Source organism: Dipodomys ordii, unplaced genomic scaffold (assembly GCF_000151885.1).
Source record: "Dipodomys ordii isolate 6190 unplaced genomic scaffold, Dord_2.0 Scaffold39, whole genome shotgun sequence".
Lineage (NCBI taxonomy): Eukaryota > Metazoa > Chordata > Mammalia > Rodentia > Heteromyidae > Dipodomys > Dipodomys ordii.
In genome coordinates, this window is record NW_012267255.1 from 6,123,353 (window position 1) to 6,138,097 (window position 14,745).

Genomic DNA, 14,745 nt, shown 5'->3' on the forward strand with positions numbered 1-14,745 from the left:
TCCTCTTCAGAAATATCTGGTAGGCAACCAGTTTTTAATAAAACAAATGTTACCTTTAAAATTTTTTATTTGGTTGTTTGCAAGTTTTTATTCTCATAAAGTCATAGTTTACTAGTATAATAAACTAAAATTATTTTTCTTGATGAAGAAAAATGTATTATTTTATATATTTATGGTTTATATTTACTATATAGATACTGCAGGGGTATTTTTGTTTGTTTTGTCGGTTGTGAGGCTTGAACTCTGGGCCTGGGTGCTGTCTTTGAGCTCTTCAGCTCAAGGCAAGTGCTCTACCACTTGAGCCACAGTGCTCCTTCTTGTTTTCTGGTGGTTAATTGGAGATAAGAGCCTCACAGACTTTCCTGACCAGGCTGCCTTTGAACCATGATCCTCAGATCTCAGTCTCTTGAGTAACTAGGATTACAGGTGTGAGCTACTGGTGCCTGGCTCAATACTGCAGTTTTTATATGTAATATATTTTTAAAACATAATTACACTACCATGAAGTAGAAGAAATTATACTTAGCATCAGAAGGCAAATTAATGCATATCACTTAAGTTGAATTACCCAGATTAATAAGTATTTTATAGATTTTATAAATCTTGAATGAAACCAGTAATATTTCTTTGAGATTTCTTTGTTAGCGTATATTAGTTGTACAGGGGGCATTTCTTTGTGACATTTCCATATATACATAGAAAAATCCTAATCAAAGTTACCTCCCCCATTTCTCTGTCTTTCTTTCTACCTTCTTAAACCAATTTCAGCAGGTTTCATTGTTCTGTTTTCATATGTGCATATAAAGTACACATGTAATACTTTAATTGTGCATTTGTCCTTTGAAGTATTTGTTCTTTTTAGTTCTATTTTCTGTTGTTTTCTTCATAATTGTCTGACATACATTGAATGAAACTTATGGTTGTGCTTTTACTGTAAAAGTGATGTAAAATTTATCTCATTATAAGTTGTCATTTCTATAGGAATGGATTTATAAATTTTTCATAAGAGTTGGATAATAACAGTATAACTTACAACATACTCTTGTCATGATAAGCAGTAATCTAGTTTATCTAACACAATACCCCCAAAACACCTAATAAAGTTACTAAATGTTAGTGAAAGTCTTACTCATTGTACAGTTATAATGATTATGTGGGATACGTTGATATATTGCTTGAGTTTTATAGTCAAATTTTCTAATGTTTAAAATGAACTTTATAATCCCTTTTTATGTTTAAGTAACATACAAAAATACTGAAGGAGGTGGGCAGAGAGGAGTAAGTTTGATTTTATTACTTATGGAAATGGATAAATTTTCTCTTCTTTCTTCTTTCTTCATATCATGAATATGGGTGAATGTTCCTGAAAACAAACCTGGGTGCACATATAGATTCCTTTGGTATGCTTATTTCTTTTCAACTGCAATGTGACCATCTTTTTAAATGATGAAAACTGAAGAGAAAATTAATTTGGAAAATAAATTAATTTTCAATGGACGTTGGTAACTGGGATAAAGATTTAGTTCTTGATATATCCTCATGTTTGTAGTTTCTAGTTTTCCCTATCATTAACCAATATGGAACAAAACATATTTGCAAAGTGTTTTTTTTTTCCTAAAGAGGTAGTATTAGCTATTTGTAGATAGGTACCTGTTACAACAACACTGTTAAGAAATATTAGAGACCACATTCTAATTCCCCAAAGCTCCCCAAACTGGCCTTTTCAGGCTATCACAATTAGTTAAATGGTTAAATATTGTATTGTTTGTATATCAGAGTACAAGAGAACTCAAAAATTGAGAACCTCAAGGTATGTGCTTATTATTTGGATTGATAGGGGTTTAATATTTGAATCTTGCTCTCTTCCATTTGCTGTCTTATTAACTACTTGCTAATATGTTGTATCAGTGAACAGAAACTTAATAGTAGCCAGAGAAAACATTTAGAAGTTAAATTCATTAATGATTTAAAAATAACAAGATTCAGAGCAAATATATGTGGTTCTGGAGTGTCTATTTTTAAGATTATTCATAATCAAGCATATTGTAAACTATTTTTGATAATTATATGTTGTTATATTTATAAGATGTGCATTTTGTTGGTTTATATCTTTACAAATAGTTTATTATGTTTGTAGTGCACATTAATTCTGGAGATTTAATATTTGTATATAATTTTATATGACAAAAACATGTTTCAAGAACATTTTCTTCATAAATTATTTAATGACATAATTTTAATGGTCATCATTCTTCTAAAGGGAAATGCCTCTGTATGTAGAAACAATGCACAAATTTAATAATTAATACACATTTGATAAATTTCCTATAAGACCTTTGTGAAATCTGTTGTTTACTTTCTGCAGTAAACTTCAAAACATGGATGAGTACAGAGAATATTGCAAAGAGTTTTCTGAACTTAAGATTAGTGAATAAAATAAATAACACCACATTTTTTGATAGCTCGTCAACAGGAGGTTACTATTTTTTCAACTTACCAACTTTGGCAAATACTGCCCTGTATTCTTTGATCAGCTTCTTTTTTTTTGCCCTAGATCCATTTAGCATAAAATAACAGGAGAAACTAAAAAAGGATATTGCAGAATTTTTTAAATCTTGAATTTTCTTTCTTTACAGAATTATATCTGTAATGATACAGGCATCTCAGTTTATACTGCAACTTGATGTGAAAGTTCCGCATATCAAAAATAGCTAAAACGTTTCAAAAGAAATTAATGATATATTTTAAGAACCACAAATTGTAGTGCCTTTAACAATCATAGTTACATTTTGCCATAATTTTTTTTATTTTATAGTTGTCATTTTAATGTCAAGGTTCAGATATGTCTATTCTACGTCAGAATAAATTAATAAAATCTTACTCATAAAGCCACTCTTCAATTGTAACTAGTATGTGAACTTTGTAAGTAAGATGACTTGGATTACCCTAAACTCCAAAAAAACATAAGAATTTTCTAAATTCTGGAAGGAATTTGATCTCATTTAGATAATTAGTTATAACTATTTGATTCATTGTTCTGGTGCTTATATAAAGATTCTAATTTTCTCAAATTTTCTAAATTGGTACTTAGGAAAAGTAATCACAGTGTCTTCAGAAATTCATTCTCTAGTATTACCTGAAAACGAATGTCTGCTATTGATATCAACATCATTTTGAAGGAGCAGCACACTTAGAATACCAATAGCCTTTTTTATTAATTCTACTGTTTTCCCAAAGGTATTACATTAAGGATAAAGAGAAAAATAACCATTTGTGTCCTAAAATGCCTTGCTTCAAACTGCCACATAATTTGGGATTTTAAAGAGCCTACACTTTCACCACTAATTCTGTCTTTTCATCATTATCACTCACTACTTCTTAAATAATTGCCTATGTGTCATTCTAACTTTGTATTTTCCAGCTGATTGCCATTTTAACAGTATTTAAATTGTGTTTTTTTTCAGTCCATGTGTCTGTTTGTGAATGTACACATCATTTCTTCTTTATTTATAGATTCAGATAGGAAAGTGTTCTTAATTTTCTTAACCAAAACAACATTAAAGTAATTGATTATTATGTAATCAGATATTATTCTGATTCCTAACATTAGAGTAAAACTACTTGTTGTTGTTATTTTATCTTTTGGAACTTTTTTCCTATTACTTATTTTTAAAACACCTGAAGTTGTTTTGAAACAAACCATTGCTAGTAAATATGTGGGAAGACAGTGAAAAGCAGGAATGCTTTTTAATAGTTCATCATTTAATTAGCGAATTTAAAACTTAAAGCCACCGGTTTAATTAGTATGGCTATTACTAGTATGTATGAAAGCATTCAATATTTAGTTTTTATTCCAAACTTAGGATAAGATTTTAAAGTTGTTTATGTTTTTGGCTAATGTTTTGTTCCATTTTTTTAAGCCTTTGAGGATATCCTTTGTGTCTCTTAGTCTGCCATTTCTTGTTCTTTCTTTCTGCTTGTAGAGGAAACACAAATCTAATAACATATTGTCTACCTGAAAGCAGCCTTTTATCAAAACCAATTATTTTTAAAACTCCACAAATGAAAACATTCATGTTGTCCAAATGTCTTGTGTCCAAATGTCTGTTAATATTGCTGCTGGCTTATTTTAAAATCACTATTTTATACTGGATGAATTTCTGTTATATTTACTTTCTGTTACATTTGTTTTCTGTTACATTACATTATAAGTTGTTTTCAGGAGCAGTACTGTTCTTAGATTTCAAATTCACAAAAGTGATCCCAATATAGAATATTAGACATTTTTAGCAATATAAGAAAGTGCTTTGTGTTTAGAAACTCTAAATAGCTAATTAATCTATCACAGTAAGGAATATACTTCTTATGACAGTGGTTGATATGTCTGTCTTTTTAAAGAAGATTTGTGAGTAATATAAATATTTGTATAAGTAATATTAATTATAAGACAATATTTCTTTTTATGTCTATTTTCAGTGAAAGAATTTCTAGCCAAAGCAAAAGAAGACTTTCTGAAAAAGTGGGAGAATCCTCCTCCGGTAAGGAATATTTACTTTTTTCTGCAGTTTAAAATTTCCGTGTTAAGTACAGTCTTAATTCTTTTCAAAGTAGTTTGCTACTACAGAAAATTTTATTTTCAAATGGCATTAGTATATGTAAGCTTAAAATGGCAATTGTATCATTTTTAATTAATAATTGTATACCTAAATTGGAGAAGGAACTGACTTCTTATATACTACCTAAATATAAATTTTTATAGTAATTCCAAGTTGCTATACCCTCTGGATACTTTCTAATATATTAATTTTAATTGCATTTTGATTATATACACTAAGATATTGTAAGTGTAAAATGTTAGACATGTGTGACATGAAATATTAAGAGAATGAGGAAGATGGCATGCTTTTATTGCACAAATGAAAATGATTAACATAAAGAGGTATCTATTGTATATCAATGAGATTATTTCTGTTGTTTGGTTGGATAGTACTAAACATTTCAATTCATTTATGTAGGTAAAGCTAAAAGTCAGATATTGATCCATAAAATGAATTTAATCACAATTTTAAGGGCCTTTTTTCATTGGCAAACAATATCAATAAATGTAGATTGACATGATGAAGCAAATGGTATAAGTTAGAAGGGTTGATTTCCTTTTCTAGAGATTAAACGAGAAACTGATGTCTTTTAAAGCAAGATTTTATTTGTACTGGAAATTAAATTCAATGATAGTAAGCTTCAGTAGCTGTGCAGATTTTTCACATATTTAAGAATTGTATTGCAACACATCTTTTTAAAGCTAAATACCACAGACTAAGCCTTGGAAATATTTTTGCTGAGATCTTCATGAATATCTTAGTAATGAAACTTATTAAACAAATGGGTCAGCAATTACTACTTGTTGCTATTTAGCACATAATTTGTTCCCAGTAATTTTCATTTTGTTGTGGCAGCAACAAATTCAATAGATTGCTGCTTCTAATTCTTTGCTTCTATGCTGTAGTCAAAGCCAAACAAAGCTGTTTGCTTGCATGTAACAAAACATCTATTCAAGGAGAAAAAAAGAGTTTGATTATTGTTCTGAGACTCTAGCTTTTGCTTCTTTGTGAGATGAGGAACACTTTCCTTATTGTTACAGTTTTAGGTAATACTGTGTTATTATGGCACCAGAGAGAAAGCCACTAGGCTTTCTCTCATGTTATTATTATCTGATCTATAGGCTAGTATAAACACACAACTGAAGTAAAAGTGTTTTTTTCAGAGGTAACTCCAATGAAAAGAGCTCTCATCTCTCAGCTTGCCATTTTTTATAATTATTTACAAGTGCACAAAGACAGTAAGCTTTGCATGACTCTTTTCATCAATATATTACTGGTCAATTCATAAATTATTAAAAGTAGAATTTATTATGAATCAAGTACTAGAATTTTATATTGTAAATTCCCTTATAATATTTCAGTTGACTTTCATGCTCTGTTTTGTAATGTTTCTCTTTTCTGTTATTAGATCCTTTCTTATTCAAGGGGAAAGATAGACTTAATAACCTGGAATCTAAATTATCTTTTTATATTTTCTTCTGAATGGATAGTTATAAGTTAAATTTTCCATGATTGCTATACATTACTAAATGATTACAGCCTTCTTAGAGAAAATTCTAATTTTAAATTTAATTTATGTTTCCATGCATTTGTAAGAATAATGCTGGGCTTGAGGATTTTGAAAGGAAAAAAACCCTTGGAACAGGTTCATTTGGAAGAGTCATGTTGGTGAAACATAAAGCCACTGAACAGTATTACGCTATGAAGATCTTAGATAAGCAGAAGGTTAGTGCTTTTCATTGCTTACATGTAGGGTAGCCTTTGCCAAGTAGACTTAAGTAGATGAATTAGGATGGCCTACCACTGATATCTTTAAATAATCTTATTGTTGCATTTATTTCCTATTCTTATTTATTGTGACTATATTGTTTTATTATATGGAGATTTGTTATTTCAATAGTTATTTATAAATGGTTCATATATATGTTAACTATATATAGTAAATAGATAAGTATATAGTAAATATATATACATATATATATTTACTAACAAATTATTGCATTCAACATGTATAAAACAAGCATTTTCATTGCACTGTGGAAAAATGTAGAAACCAATTCTTAATTTGATGCAAAATTTAACAGTTTTATTTTATGACTTATTTAATGTAATTGGGTTTTGTAAATTTAAAATTTCAGACAAAACAGGGAAAACTTGTAAAACTACATACTATAAACACAATTCAAGTTATTTATCACATACTGGTATACTGAAAGAATTAGGAAAACTAAGCATTCTCTATATACATTTGTCTGAATTAGGGAAGGGAAGGGGAACAACAAAATGGTGGGACAAAGGACAAAGGATGAACCAATGCAAAAGTAATACTCACAAGACAACATGTTGGAAATGAACTTTACAACTGGGGGAGGGGGAAGGAAAGTGGGAGAAAAATGAGGGAGGGTAACAATGTTTGACAAGAAATGTACTCACTACTTTATTTATGTTAACTGTGAACCCCTCTGTACCTCACCTTGACAATAAAATTAAATTTAAAAAGCTAAGCATTTTAGGCTCTAAATCTTAAGGTCTTATTTTCCAAGTAATCATCTTAACAATTAAGAGAAGGAAATAGAATTGTAGTAAATCTTGTGTTATCTTAGACTTATTATGTGTTAAGATGTGTTGTGTGATGTTTTGTTATGAGTTAAGATGTGACTTTTTGACTTACTGAGATATAGGTAGGAAAGTGTGAAGGAAGTACTGCTCACTGGTAACCAGAGTTAAGATATGGCTACTGATGCTTTCCAGCCATGATTATATTTTAAATTTTCTAATGCTCACATTTTCAAAAGTAAAAACAGATATTTAGAACCCTTATAATAGTGTTTTATTTACTAACCCACTGTTTAACATGTAATTAGTATAAACTTATTAGAATAGTTTGTATTTTATGCTGTCTTCAGACTCTAATATGTTTTTATATAATTATATATAACCAGTATCTATAGTAGTAGATTAGTCTGAGATTTCAGTCCAGTCTTTATTCTAATTAAAAGCAAACTAATATCTAATAGAAAAAGGAAATGGCTGTCTCTAAAATTAAATAGTAAATACACACGTTTATTTGCACATCTTTGTCTGCCTCCCTCATTTATATATCTTTCCAACCATGCTTCCTGAGAAAAATAGTGTAGTTACCCTGTCAACAACACACTTCCTATTATTCTTCAACCCACAACAGTTTACCCACCTCTAAGTGCTCTGCTGAAATGACTCTGCCTGGTGTCACCATTCAGTGACCTAACCACCATGTTCAGTAGACCTGTTGCTCATCTGATTTGACCTTTCAAGAGCCAATGACTGTGATGACCACTCCCTTGACAACATCTGTGCCCAGCATTTGGAACCTCATTTTCCTATCTCTTTGAGTTTTTCCTTTTTTACCTCTTTTCTTGTTTTATTTTGTCCCCACCCCACCCTCTATTCTCTAAGGATTGCTAATCTCTAGGCTCTGGATGATCTCTAAACTTCTTATTCTGTATACCTCCCCTATGCATTTTTATCCCCCATCCTCAATTCCTTAAGATTTCTACTTCTAATTTAAGCAGATTTTTTTGAAAACTTATTAAACCATTTATTGGATGCTTTGTCTAGCTTCCTCCTGATATATTATCTTTTTAAAGGAGTTTATAATAAATGATTTTCTTTGTAGAATGTTGGATATAAAGTATGTCATCTTATGCTTTAAACTATGTAGAAAAGATATAAGAAATCTTCCAATTAAACTGGCTTGCCTGTCCCATCTTGGGGAAGGTAAAGGAAAGAATTAAGACCGTCACATGTCTTACTCTGTGCTATGGTCAAGTATTGCTTAGTCTTTTATGTTGTTCCAGTGTGTATTCACAACTTTGTATGGCTTTATTCCTCCTTTAATACTAGTAATCTTGCTATTTCAGTAGTTTTCTATTGCCAAAGAGCTAAGAGTTGTAGTTGAACCAAGAATTTGATCTAGGCTTATCTGATTTCTATGCCTTTCTTCCTTATTAATTTTTGCTTTCAAAATGTATTGCTATTTATAATCCTAGCTCCCCAGGAATCCGAAATTTGAGGTTCATGTTTTTTGTTTTGTTTTGTTTTTGGCCGTCCTGGGGCTTGAACTCTGGGCCTGGGCGCTCAAGGCGAGCACTCTACCACTTGAGCCATAAAGCCACTGAGGTTCATGTTTTGAAGCCAGCCTGAGCAGGAAAGTCTGTGAAACTCTTCTCTCCAATTAACCACCAAAAGCCAGAAGTAGAGCTGTGGCTCAAGTTGTCGAGTGCTAGTCTTGAGCACAAAAGCTCATAACCAGTGCCCAGGCCGAGTTCAAGCCACAAGAGCGGCATTTTAAAGATCCTTTTTACCACTACTAGTTTGATCCTCAATTGATTTCAACTGGCATTTACAACAACATGGTTCCATAGTCCCAGACTTTTCACCTTTACTAATTTGCCTACTTTACTGCCAACAATGTTTTCATTTCCCTTACCCATCTACTTGTTTATGTATTTATTTACTTACATACGATTCTTTCTAGCTTTAATTATATTATATCCCACACATACATCGTTGGTATAGGGCTATAATGGAGAAAGCCCCACTTACGCATGTATTCATGGATTCATTACTTATTTCACAAGATGACACATTGTTTATGCCTAATTAAAAATTTGGTCCATCATAATGTGAAAATTAAATACAAACAAGAATTCTCCAACCAATGTTATATAATTTATTACAATAATTCTATACTAACTGGTTCTGAAAATAGTTAAAATGTGAATAGTAGCAACTAAACTACTTGATGTTCTGGACTTCAGAAAGTAAGGCTCCAAGTGTTGAAAGAAAACTCCTCATTTAGAAGGAGCTGAATAGAAGGCTAGGCTAGCACATAGATTTTTCTCACTGTCAATCAATTCAGTATTGTTTGCCTCTAATTTTTTTCAGAATAACAGTAACTGGCTGGTATTTTTAATTATTTTTCTTATTCATGCTCAATTGGTTGACTTCCTTATAACTTCAGCTTTTAAAGTAACTTTTAAAGTAATTCTAATTTATCTATTTCTTATCTCTACTTAGTCCTTACTTTTTACCTTAATTCATAGTTGATGTTCTTCACTATTAGGCTTTGCTCATTTGAATCTTATAAAATTACATAGCAATAATTATATTTCTTCCTCAAGCCTAAAATTTTACTTATTCAAGTTTACTATTATATAGAAATACTTTTATAATGATTATAAGTTTTGAATTCTCTTCAAATATACTAAAACATATCTTATCTCTTGGTGACAGGTTGTTAAACTGAAGCAAATAGAGCATACTTTGAATGAAAAAAGAATATTACAGGCAGTGAATTTTCCTTTTCTTGTCCGACTGGAGTACTCTTTTAAGGTAAATTTTAGTAATATCTAGGTAACATTTTTTTCCAGAAATGTGAACTTCTAAATAATTCCACTTTGACAAAATTATACAGTATTTTACGATAAAAGTTCTGGAGAAGCTGGGAATAGAAGGAATATACTTTAACATAATAAAGGCTGTATGACAAACCCACAGACAGCATCATACTATATATATAGTGAAACACTAAAGCCATTTCCTCTAACGTGAGAGTGTTTACGCTCTTTGTTCCTGTTCCATATAGTAGTGGAATTCCTACCCACAGCAGTAAGGCAAGAACAAATTATAAAAGGGCTTCAAATAAGGAAGCTTTTTTCTGCTATTTTTTGGCTTTACAATTTATTTGTGTATTCTTTAGCATTGTACGTTTTCATTGTTCAGGAATTAAGTGTTCTTGGAAAAACAAGAACAGCACAAGCCCTAACGTAATTTGTAATAAGAATATCATGTAAGGAGGAGGTTAAGTGTCATATTCTCACATGATACGAGTTTGAAATACTTTGCCTAGATTTAATAATTTTGACTTATTTTCTTTTGTTCCATAGGATAATTCTAATTTATACATGGTTATGGAATATGTTCCTGGAGGTGAAATGTTTTCACATCTAAGAAGAATTGGAAGGTTCAGGTAACCAATACTTTTCCCTTCCTTAAGTCTTCATTAGTTTTAGTATTGGTTTTAAACTCAAATTATAATTGAATTCCAATGATAAAAGTGGTTAATTAACCACGATTTTGGCTACAAGAAGTATTAGGTAAAAACATTTATAAGAGGCTACAGAATGTATGTGTTTTAAAATTCAAATGAAAGTACTGTAAAACCAACTTAAAAATTCTTCCACTGGTAGTTGTGATATTATTTTTAAAGTTTCTAGAAAATTCAAAAATTAAAGCATTAGTTAAATTAATTAAAGCATTGAAGAAATAATAGTATGTACAGTATATATACTTTATAACAGATTTGTAAGGGCAAGATGAAAAATATATTTTTTGAAATAATAATGGTATCATATTGACTTTGCCCTATAAAGAAACAAGTGGACTGAAACAATTCCTTCTTTACACTGTCTTTTCTAAACTTTTACACATTTGATATATGTACTCTAAATACTACTTATACCACCTTAGAAACTTTGAGGCAATAAGAAATTGAACAGTTGTTTAGCTTGGATTTAATCAGAATCAGTAGAATCATGTCCAGTATCTACTTAGAAGACATCTGAACTTCAAACCACACTGTTCTAAATTATCTTCCTGCATTCTCTTCAGTGTTAAGTAGAAATACCCAATACCAAATTGACTTTAGAGCATTTTACTCTTTCAACAATTAGATTAAAATCTATATGCTCTATTTCTTCAATCAAACATCAATGGGTAGCTAATTAGTATCTGATGGTGAGTAATCTGATTTACTGATACCTATAGAAAATAGAAAGGAGCTTCTTATACCCATGCTTCCAAGTTTAAAGTGGCACGTTGTAATAACTGGAGATGTTTTCCAGTCTCTATTTGCAGTTTTCCTCCTTGTACCTTGACAAAGGATATAAGTTGTTTCATTGTTGAGATGAGGAGGTTGAAAAGTATTTTTCTTTTCATAATCTCATTCATAAATATTTACGAGATCCTGATATGAATCAGTCTAAGACCTGGAAAATACAGTGACAATCAAAAAGAACAGCATATATATGTATATACATACATATATATATATATATATAAATTTTTTTGAAATTTCTGTTTTTTTTGCTATAGATCTATTAATAGTTCAGGTTAAAGAAAGAAATCTGAAATCATTACAATCTGACAGGTATTAGCAGAACTTAGTGAATATTCTAGAAAATTATCTATAATTCAAATTAGACAGTGGGTTCACACTTTTGAAATAATGCAAATTGTGACATGAAAAATGGGTACTATTAATCTTCAGATTCATGCAATTAAAAGGTGTCTATATAATGTAAATCCTTAAGCAAAAGCTCTTGAAATTTATCAGTAGAGTAGATGGAGCCTACTAACTGTAGCAGTATGTCTGGTAGATATTCTAGTTAACACATTAAAAAAATCATTTTCAAGATCAGATTACCTGTCTGGATATTGCTATCTAATATGAGCACTAGTGATTTACAGCAAGATGATTTTAAGGATAGGTTTTTCTTCAACATAAGAATGTAATCTAACATTTACAGGTATATAGAAGAAAATATATCCTCAGAATGTATTAAAGTATTCTTTGAAGACAATTTAGAAATTTACTAAACATTTGAAAACTAAAAAAAATTCTGTGCAAAACATTTGAAAGCAAAAATGCTTTTATTTCCCAAAATAGCTCCACCCCATATTAACTTTTGTTTATAGTCTACTTAGTAATTGTTACTCATTTTACAAAAATAAATAAATACTTTGTTTCTTTCCAGTGAACCCCATGCACGGTTCTATGCAGCTCAGATAGTGCTAACATTTGAGTACCTCCATTCATTAGACCTCATCTACAGAGATCTGAAGCCTGAAAATCTTTTAATTGACCATCAAGGTTATATCCAGGTATGACTTGATCACATAATATTACAGTGTACATGATAAAAATACTAAGCAATGCATTTAACTCCAGCTATCCATACTAAATTCCTTCTGTAAAGGAAACAGTTCTTTGTAATATCTAAAACTGAGCTTAAAGTTCTGCTTCAACAATCACATCAAGGGTAGAACCTGATTATATGTGTTATACTGTGTAGTTGTAAACTGAGCCTAGACTCCTACATAAGGAATATTAGCTATATTTCTTTCCCTTTTTGTTTTTGTCGGTCATGGGGCCTGAACTATGGGCCTGGGCACTCTCCCTCAACTCTTTAGGTCAAGGTTAGTGCTCTACAACTTGAGCTACAGTGCTGGTTTTTTCTGCTTAGGTGGTACTGAGGAATTGAACCCAGGGCCTCATGCATGCAAGGCAAGCACTCTACCACTGAGCACCTTCCCAGCCCTTAGCTATATTTCTGAGTACTCATTAGTACCAGGCATATTCCAAGTGTCCTATGTGTACAGATTGAGCATTGCCTAATTTGAATATCAAAACTTCAAAATATGAAACATCTGACATAAATAGAAAAATCCCATGAGCATGTGACTTTATGTAATAAGTACAGTTAAAATGCAGGTATGCTAAAAATATTTTATGAAATTACCCTCAAGTTGTCATTATACAGTTTATATAAAACATAAATTTATTTTGTGTTTAGACTTGGAAACCAGTACAAATATTTCATTGTGTATGCAAAAATACTCCAAGGTCTAGAGAAATCCAAAATATCAATCATTTCCGGTCCCAAGCATTTTGAACAGGGATGTTGAACCTGTATTATGTCTTTGCTGATAATCCTTTAAAGTGGTAATACTCTATTGTCATTTTAAGGATAATAAAAGTAATACATAGCAATGTCATCCAAACAGTATATGGTAGAATCAGAATTTGAACCCAGGCAATCTGGTTCCAGAGCCTATGTTCTTTTTTTTGGGAGGAGGCGAGCACTCTACCACTTGAACCACAGGGCCACTTCTGGTTTTTTGGTGGTTTATTGGAGATGAGAGTCTCATGGAATTTCCTGCCCAAGCTAGCTTTGAACCACTATCCTCTGATCGTAGCCTCCTAGTAGGTAAGATCACAGGCATGAGCCACCAGCGCCCGTCTAACGGCCAATGTTCTTTATCACTGCTGTACAATTGCCAAAGGACTTGTGACTACCAATATAAGACCAATATAGGATTATTACTAGAGTAAGAATATGCCTTATCACCTGTTTATCATACTTCTCTTATTATTGTTTTCATTAATAGGAGTTAATGGCAGAAGGCAGGTCAGACTTTAGGAATTCAGTGTGTTGGATTTTTATCAAGCTATTATTTTACTTTTTTTGTTAGTTGGGCCTAAGATCTTATGATAATGACTGAAGCTTAATTTTTTTTCTATTTTTTTTCTTTGTCTCTTTTGAGATAGAGAGGGAATTTGCAGTTTGGATTGTTTTATCCTTTGTTTGTTAAATAGTTGTCTTCATGAATTAGTCTCAGTTATACTGACTTAATTTTTCCCACTTTTTCATGACTTTCACTTGAATCCTGAATTGTTAATTTTCCATTGAGGTACAGCAGTCATATTTATTGTAAAGTAATAAATTTTCACAAATTTTTTTCTTTTATAGGTTACAGACTTTGGGTTTGCCAAAAGAGTTAAAGGTAGAACTTGGACATTATGTGGCACTCCAGAATATTTGGCTCCAGAAATAATCCTCAGCAAGGTATATTCCTAATATTCATATATGGGAAATAACACTATGAGACTTTGGTTAAAAAAAGTTTATTTTTCTAAATAGTATGTATTTTATTTGATCTAAATTGTAATTTTAAGCATATTTGTTCATTACGTCTAAATAATTATCTATATTCTACTAGTAGTCCCCTATCTTCTGTCAGTTTTAACTCTGGATCTTAGAGAATTTAAGTGAATAAATTTAACTCTAGTTCCATGCCTTGAAACCAAAATCATAATTTTCATAATTATTCCCAGTAACTGGTGGTGGAGAAGGCTTATTCTGCCTATCTCTTTAAGAGGAAGATCTAGACATGCTATGGATCAATTGTCAGTTCTTCCTTTTTCAAATTTATCACTTAAAAGGAATATATGAAAATTATTTTAATTCTATGTTAAATATAATGAATAGATTCAGTGTTATTGAAAGAAATTCTATTTCTGAATGACAAAATGTAGGAGAAACTA

General features: G+C 30.8%; 1 protein-coding gene across 4 annotated transcripts in view; it reads left to right on the forward strand.

Annotated features, from left to right (window-relative positions):
* Positions 1–14,745, forward strand: part of Prkacb (protein kinase, cAMP-dependent, catalytic, beta) — a 109,835-nt gene that overhangs the window by 72,859 nt on the left and 22,231 nt on the right. For all 4 annotated transcript variants that reach the window (XM_013018311.1, XM_013018310.1, XM_013018313.1 and 1 more), the window contains exons 2-7: positions 4,477–4,538; positions 6,195–6,323; positions 9,873–9,971; positions 10,526–10,608; positions 12,395–12,521; positions 14,171–14,266. In XM_013018311.1, the coding sequence (XP_012873765.1) occupies positions 4,477–4,538; positions 6,195–6,323; positions 9,873–9,971; positions 10,526–10,608; positions 12,395–12,521; positions 14,171–14,266 (596 nt within the window). The remainder of the gene's footprint in view (positions 1–4,476; positions 4,539–6,194; positions 6,324–9,872; positions 9,972–10,525; positions 10,609–12,394; positions 12,522–14,170; positions 14,267–14,745) is intronic.